General features: G+C 38.2%; 1 protein-coding gene across 1 annotated transcript in view; it reads left to right on the top strand.

The window, feature by feature from the left end:
• Window positions 1-162: 162 nt before the first annotated feature.
• CENPP (centromere protein P) overlaps window positions 163-8402 on the top strand; it is a 220135-nt gene continuing 211895 nt past the window's right edge. Inside the window, exon 1 of the mRNA XM_024732977.1 lies at window positions 163-466. Within this exon, the coding sequence (XP_024588745.1) occupies window positions 360-466 (107 nt within the window). The 5' untranslated portion in view covers window positions 163-359. The remainder of the gene's footprint in view (window positions 467-8402) is intronic.

Raw genomic sequence — 8402 nt, 5'->3', positions numbered from 1 at the left:
GAAAAATAAAGAGACTCCCTCCTGACGTGCTCCCGGAACCTCCTCTTCTGTGACTTATTCGTCCTGGTTGCTCCAAGGCGCCACCAGGTCGGGGTGGGTAGGTATGCCCTCGGGCTTTGGGTTCGAGGGAGTCAACTCTCTTGAAGCGTAGGGACTGCTGGGGGACAGCTGTGGAAAAGTAAGCAGGGATGGCAATGAGCCTGGAATGCATGCGAGCGCTGGTTATAAGCTCGGGAATCGCGCGTCATTCCCCTGCCTCCCCCGCCGAGTTCTGGGATGGTTCACGCCAGCAGCGCGCGAGGCTTGAAGAGCAGGACGTGGCGCGCTTCTGTTAGGCAGCTTCCCGTCAGCGCGGCCCTATGGATTCCCAGCTGGTTGAGGCTCGCGCTTTGGAAGCCGAGATCACCGCTTTGAGGCGGGCGTGCGTGGAGCCGCCGGCGCCCGGGGAAGACACCTCCCGAGTTCGGTACGTGGCCTTCCTCAGGTCCAGTGGGGAGGGTGAAGATCTCTACTCCAGGTGCCCCGGACCTCCCCACAGACTTTTCCCGAGCACCAGACGTGGGCGGGAACTCGTTATCTGTCTCTTCCAACAGGGCTGAGAGTGATGAGTACACGCGTGGATCCCGTTGTAATCGTATTACCGTATATTAACGGATTTAATCACACTCATGGGGAAGGTGTTTTCATTTAAGGTGTTTCATTTCATTTCAAGGTGTTCTCATCTCGTGCTCGTAACTATCAAGGTGAAAGTCTTGCTTATCTCCTTAGCAATCTTGCCTTTAGTGGGCAGCAGTATCTAGTTGGAATTTAAAAACTGGTTTCATGGTATTTGTTTTTATGAGTCACCTAACTGTGGCAAGTGATACTGATTTTTCGCTTACGGTAGTGATACGAAATTTCCTTTGAGAAATAATTTAGGTAAAAGAATAAGTTGATATAAAGAAGAGTAGGCAATGTAGTCTAATAGGAGAATTTGGCAGAAGCTGCGAAGGTGATTGTCATATACTGCAGGAGGGGAAGCATCCCTGTAAAGGAAGTGCGGTGTCATATACTGCAGGAGGGGAAGCATCCCTGTAAAGGAAGTGCGGTGTCATATACTGCAGGAGGGGAAGCATCCCTGTAAAGGAAGTGGGGGAACTCCCTGTTCAAAGGCGAACAGAGCCATATGCACTAATAGAAATAACTGAAGAGTGCCGTCTACCATAGAGGGATGGCATCATGACGTCTTTGTTACTACCAATAGCCATGGTCTGTTGATTACTTACTAAGTGCTAGACTGAGAGATGCAAACGTCTTTATGTGCATCATCTCTTTTTAATACCTACGACAATCATCTGAGTTAGGTGCTGTTGTTAACACCATTTTAGAGTTAGGAAACTGAGGCTCAGAGAAATTAAGTTGCTTGCCTGAAGTCTCAGAGAAGGTAAGTGTTAGAGCTGGATTGGAACCCAAAAATCAAACTTCAAAGCTCAGGCACTTTGCTTACTGGAAAAGGAGAGAAGGGATCCATGACAGTTAATTATGTACCTATTGTCTCAAGCTTGCAAGCTGCTTGAAAAGCAGAAACTGTCTTCATTTTTTAGTCAATTCTAATTTGACACAGATGCAGAGAGAATAAGATTTTCCTGAACTAACTGGACAAGAGTTGGTTGAAATTGGGAAGGAGGAGTTGTAAAGAAAATGTTTGCATGCATGTTGGAAGGGATCATGAAGGTAGAGGATGCTGTAACTAGTAAAAGGGAGAGGGAAGTAGGTGAACAGGGAACAAATATGTTCCTCTGCAAGTGAGGGTATAAATGTATCAGAATGCTTGCTACTCCAGGCCTGCTCCACAGATTTGAAGCTTTAGCATCACTTGGGTTGAACAGAAGTACAGATTTCAGCCCAATCCTGACCTACTGAGTCGTAATCTGCTTTTTAACTAGACCGTTGATGATTTTATGCACTTCAGAAAGTTTGAGTAAGCACCATGATGAAAGATGATTTCCTTACTGGCCACAGGATGTCATTTTTAGCTCAGGATAGTATGTAGAGTATCCATGTAATTTGAGTCTCCTCAGTGATAAAGTTGAGAAAGTTGAAAGAGTCCAAGGTGTTTGGATTTAATATAGTTTTTTTTTTAATTTGTAACATTTTTTTACATCTTTATTGGAGTATAATTGCTTTACAATGGTGTGTAACCAGCTTTTAGTTTTATTGATCTTTGCTATTGTTTCTTTCATTTGTTTTTTATTTATTTCTGATCTGATCTTTATAATTTCTTTCCTTCTGCTAACTTTGGGGTTTTTTTGTTCTTCTTTCTCTAATTGCTTTAGGTGTAAGTTCAGGTTGTTTATTTGAGATTTTTCTTGTTTCTTGAGGTAGGATTGTATTTCTGTAAACTTCCATCTTAGCATGGCTTTTGCTGTATCCCATAAGTTTTGGATCGTTGTGTTTTCATTGTCATTGTTCTAGGTATTTTTGATTTCCTCTTTTATTTCTTCAGTGATCTCTTGGTTATTTAGTAGTGTATTGTTTAGCCTCAATGTGTTTGTATTTTTTACAGTTTTTTTCCTGTAATTGATGTCTAGTTTCATAGCGTTGTGGTCGGAAAAGATACTTGTTATGATTTCAGTTTTCTTTAATTTACCAAGGCTTGATTTGTGACCCAAGATATGGTCTATCCTAGAGAATGTTCCATGAGCACTTGAGAAGAAATTGTATTCTGTTGTTTTTGAATGGAATGTCCTATAAATATCAATGAAGTCCCTCTTATTTAATATGTCATTTAAAGCTTGTGTTTCCTTATTTATTTTCACTTTGGGTGAACTGTCCGTTGGTGAGAGTGGGGTGTTTAAGTCCTCTACTATTGTTGTGTTACTGTCAATTTCCCTGGTAGTTCTATTTTTCACTTTCTGAGGACCCTCCATACTGTTTTCAGTAGTGGCTGCACAAATTTAAATTGCCACCAACGGTGCACAAGTATTCTTATTTCTCCACATCCTCACCAACACCTGTTATTTCTTGCATTTTTGATAATAACCATTCTAAGAAGTGTGAGGTTATGTCTTCTTATTGTTTTGATTTGTATTTCCCTGATGATTAGTGATGCTGAGCACCTTTTCATGTACATCATGGCCTTCTGTATGTCTTCTTTGGAAAAATGTCTGTTGAAATCCTTTGCTCATTTTAGATTGTATGTGGATTTTTGCTATTCAGTTGTATGAGTTCCTTATACATTTTGGATATTGACTCCTTAGGGGATAAATAAGTTGCACATATTTTCTTACATTCCATAGGTTTCCTTTTCACTTTGTTGATGATTTCCTTTGCTGTCTAGAAGCTTTTTAATTTGATGTACTTCTACTTGTTGTTTATTTTTGCTTTTCTGGCCTAACTTTTTGGTGGCAAATCCAAAAAATTATTGACAGGATCAATGTCAAGGAGCTCACTGCTTATGTTTTCTTCTAGAATTTTTATAGTTTCAGGTCTTTAATCCATTTTAAGTTAACTTTTGTGTATGGTGTAAGATAGTGGTTCCTTCTTCCTTTTTCTTCTGGCTGTCCAGTTTTCCCAACCCATTTATTGAAGAAACTGTCCTTTCCCCATTGTGTATTCTTGGCTTCTTTGTCATAAATTAATTGACCATATATGAATGGGTTTATTTCTGGGCTTTTTTTTCTCTTCTGTTGATCTATGTGTCTGTTTTATGCCAATACTATATTGCTTTCGTTACTATAGCTTTGTAATCTAGTTTGAAATCAAGACTTATGATGCCTCCAGGATTGTTCTTTCTCAAGAATTCTTTAGCTATTCCAGGTCTTTTGTGGTTCCATACAAACAGTAGGATTTTTTCCTATTTCTGTGAAAAATGCTATTGGAATTTTGTTAGAAATTGTATTGAATCTGGTGATTGCATTGGGTAGTATGGACATTTAAACAATATTCTTCTTATCCATGAGTATGGAATATCTTTTCAAATATTAGTATTTTGTCAGTTTCTTTTTTCAGTGTCTTATAATTTTCAGTGTATAGGTCTTTTACCTCCTTTGTTAAATTTATTCCTAGGTATTTAATTCTTTTTGATGCAGTTATATATGGGATTGGTTTCTTATTTTCTTTTTCTGATAGTTTGTTATTAGTGTATAGAAACACAACAGATTTTTGTATTGGTTTTGTATCCTGCAACTTTACTAGTTTGTTTCCTAGTTTTAACAGTTTTATGGTAGAGTCTTTGGGGTTTTCTCTAAATAATATCATGTCATCTGCAAATACTTACAGTGTTACTTCTTCCTTTCTGATTTGAGTGCCTTTTATTTCTTTTTCTTGTCTAACTGTTCTGGCTAGGACTCCATTACTATGTTGAATTAGTGTGGTGAAAGTGAGCATCCTTTGTCTTGTTCCTGAACTCAGAGGAAAAACTTTCTGCTTTTCACTGTTCGGTATGATGTTAGCTGTGGACTTGTCATGTGGCCTTTATTATTTTGAGGTAAATTTCCTCTATACCCACTTTGTTAAGAATTTTGATCATAAATGGATGTTGAATTTTGTCAGACATTTTTCTGCATCTATTGAGATGATCACATGGGTTTTATCCTTCATTCTGTTAATGGGGTGTATCAGACTGATTTGCAGATTTGAACCATTCTTGCATTCCTGGACTAAATCCCAGTTGTTCCTGGTGTGTGTTGCTTAACGTATTGCTGAATTAGCTTTGTTAATGGTTTGTTGAGGACTTATGTTTATGTTCATCAGGGATATTGGCCTTATAATTTTCTTTTCTTGTAGTGTTCATGTCTGAGTTTGGTATCAGGGTAAAGGCCTCATAAAATGATTTTGTAAGTTTTCCCTCTCCTGTTTTTTGGAAGAGTTTGAGAAGGATTGGTTTGCTTCTTCTTTAAATATTTGGTAGAATTCACTAGTGAAGCCATCTCGTCCTGGACTTTTATTTATAGGTAGGATTTTAAACACTAATTCAGTTTCCTTATTATTAATTGTCTGCTCAGTTTTTCTGTTTCTTCATGATTCAGTCTTGTTCTATGTTTCTAGAAGTTTTTCTATTTTATCTGGATTGTCCAGTTTGTTGGCATATAATTTTTCATACTTTGTTATGACGTGAGTGGTTTCGTTTGTGTTTCTGTGGTGTCAGTTGTAATGTCTCTTCTTTCATTTTGATTTTATTTGTGTTCTCTCTCTCTCTCTCTCTCTCTCTCTCTCTCTCTCTTTGATTATTCTAGCTAAAGTTTTGTCTATTTTGTTTACTTTTTGACTAACCAGCTCTTGGGTTCCTTGATCTTTTCTATCAACTTTTTAGGCTGTATTTCATTCTTTTCCTTCTCTGATCTTTGATATTTCCCTCTACTAACTTTGGACTTCATTTGTTTTTTATTTGAGATGGTTTGTTACTGCTTTTTATTGCTATGAACTTCCCTCTGAGAATGACTTTTGCTGCAGCCCCCAGTTTGGTGTGTTTTATTTCTGTTTTCATTTGTCTCATGGTACTTTTTTACTTCTCTTTTGATTTTTCTTTTGACTCATTCAGTCATTCAGTAGGATGTTGTTTAATCTCCATATATTTGTGAATTTTCTAGTTTTCTTGTAATTTATTTTTAGTATAATATCATTGTGGTTGGAAAAGATGCTTGATATAATTTCAGTCTTCTTAAATTTATTAAGACTCGTTTTGTGGCTTGACATATGGCTTATCCTGGAGAATGTTCCTTGTGTGCTTGGGAAGAATGTGTAGTCTTTCTTTTGAGTGGAATATTCTGTATATGTCTGTTAAGTTCTTAAGGTCTAAATGTGTCATTTAAGACCAATGTTTCTTTATTGATTTTCTCTCTGGATGATCTACATGTTGATGTAAGTGGTGTGCTAAAATCGCCTACTATTGTATTGCTGTCTATTTCTCTCTTTAAGGTCTGTTAATATTGTTTTATATATTTAGGTGCTCCTATATTGGGTGCATAAATATTTACCACTGTGTCGTCTTGTTGGATTAACTCCTTTATCATTATATAATGACCACCTTTGTCTCTTATTACAACTTTGTCTTAAAGCCTTTTTTTTCTGATATAAATATGCTACTTTAGCTTTCTTTTAGTTTCCATTTGGATGGAATATCTTTTTCCATCCCTTCACTTTAAGTGTGTATGTCCTTACATCTGAAGTGAGTAGCTTGTAAGCAGCATGATGGGTCTTTTGTTGGTTTTTAAATCTAGTCAGCCACTCTGTGCTTTTTGATTGAAGAATTTAGTCCATTTGTATTTAAAGTAATTTATGATAGGTGTGTGCTTATTGCCATTTTATTTTCTGGAAGTTTTGTAATTCCATTGCTCCTTTCTTCACCTCTAGCTCTCTCCTTTTGTGATTCAGTGATTTTCTATAGTGGTATGCTTAGATTCCTTTTTATCTTTTTTGTGTCTACTGTAGCTTTTTGCTCTGTGGGTACCATGAGGGTTACATAAAACATGTTTATAACTGTCTGTTTTAAGTTGACAATAACTTAAGTTCTAACACATTCTAAATCTCTGCATTTTTACTCCCTCCCCCAATGTTTTATGTTTTTGATGTCACAGTTTAGGTCTTCTTATATTGTGTATAACATAACAAATTGTTGTATTTATCATTATTTTTACTACTTTTGTTTTTCAACCTTCATATTAGCTTTTAGGTGATTAACCTACCACCATTGCACCATTAGATTATTCTGAATTCTTCTATATATTCACCTTTACCAGTGAGAACTATACTTTCTTGTTTCCTGCTTCTACTTATTGACATTTTGTGTCAGAGAGGTTCTTTTAACATTTCTTGTAAGGCCTATCTGGTGGTGATGAACTCCTTTCGCTTTTGGTTGTCTGGAAAACTATCTCTGCTTTAATTCTGAAGGACCACTCTGCCAGTAGGGTATTATTGGTTGGCAGTTTTTGTCTGTCAGCCTTTGGATATATCATGCCACTTCCTTCTGGCCTGCAGAGTTTGTGCTGAAAATTCTGATAGTCTTTTGGGGTTCCCTGGTACATAACAAGTTGTTTTTCCCTTGCTGCTTTTAAGAATCTCTCCTTGTCTTTAACTTTTGATATTTTAATTCTAATGTGTCTGATGTGGGTCTCTTTAGGTTCCTCTTATTTGGTACTCTCTATGCTTCCTAGATCCGATGTCTGTTTCTTTTCCCAGGTTAGGAAAGTTTCCTGCAATTATTTCTTCAAATAAGTTTTCTGCCCCTTTCTCTCCTCTCCTTCAAGGACCCCTATAATTTGAAAGCTTGTCCATTTGTTGTTGCCCCATAAGTCTTTTAAGCCATTTTAGCTTTTTTTCTTTTTCATTCTTTTTCCTTTTTGCTGTTCTGATTGGATAACTTACATTGCCATAATTTCAAGTTCACTGATCCTTTTTACAGCTTCATCTAGTCTGATGTTGAACCCCTCTATTGAATTTTTCAGTTCAGTTATTGTAGTCTTCAGGTCTATGACCCCTACTTAGTATTTTCTTATAGTTTCTCTCTCTGTTGAAATTCTCATTTTGTTTATCCATTGTTCTCCTGAGCTCTGTGAGCATCTTTATGATCATTATTTTGAACTGCTTATAGGTAAATCACTTACCTCCATTTGATTAAGGTATTTTCTTGAGGCTTTATCTTGTCCTTTCATTTGGAACATATTCCTGTGTTTCTTCATTTTCTTGACTCTCTGTGTTGGTTTCTATGTATTAGATAAAACAGCCCTCTCTTGCAGTCTTGGAAGAGTGACCTCGTGTAGTAGATGAACTTTATTGTTCAGCTCTGTCTTGGTTTTCTCTCAAACCTTGGTGTTGTCCAAGCAGCCTATTTATTCTTAGCTGCTCCCAGTAGTTGAGGGTACCTCAAGACTTGTCAGTGTCGCAAAGGGGAGGTTCTCAGTCAGCAGGTAGATTCAGGCTGATTGGCAAGAAGAAGCTCAGAGAGGAGCCTTTTTTTTTTTTTTATTTGTGGTACGCGGGCCTCTCACTGTTGTGGCCTCTCCCGTTGCGGAGCACAGGCTCCGGACATGCATGCTCAGCGGCCATGGCTCACGGGCCCAGCCGCTCCGCGGTATGTGGGATCTTCCTGGACCGGGGCATGAACCCATGTCCCCTGCATCGGCAGGCGGACTCTCAACCACTGCACCACCAGGGAAGCCCCCAGGGAGGAGCTTTTAAAGTACACAAATATACTTCGAGGGAAGACTGCTCCCTCTGTCCTGAGCCCTGGTAATAGCCAGGTAAGAAGTGTTTCTCCGTTACTTTTCTTTCGAAATCATGAACACAAGCCCTGCTGGACACCAGAGCCAGGCTATAAAGGGATGTGTCCTCTGGACAGCATTCACAACAGTTGGGGTGCACAAGCCCCTGTCTTGGAGACACTGATGACTTGGGGCCTGGTCAGATGGAAAGCATGAAGGGTA

This window comes from Neophocaena asiaeorientalis, unplaced genomic scaffold, assembly GCF_003031525.2.
Source record: "Neophocaena asiaeorientalis asiaeorientalis breed wild unplaced genomic scaffold, Neophocaena_asiaeorientalis_V1.1 scaffold778, whole genome shotgun sequence".
Lineage (NCBI taxonomy): Eukaryota > Metazoa > Chordata > Mammalia > Artiodactyla > Phocoenidae > Neophocaena > Neophocaena asiaeorientalis.
This window is presented reverse-complemented; position numbering and strand designations above follow the sequence as displayed.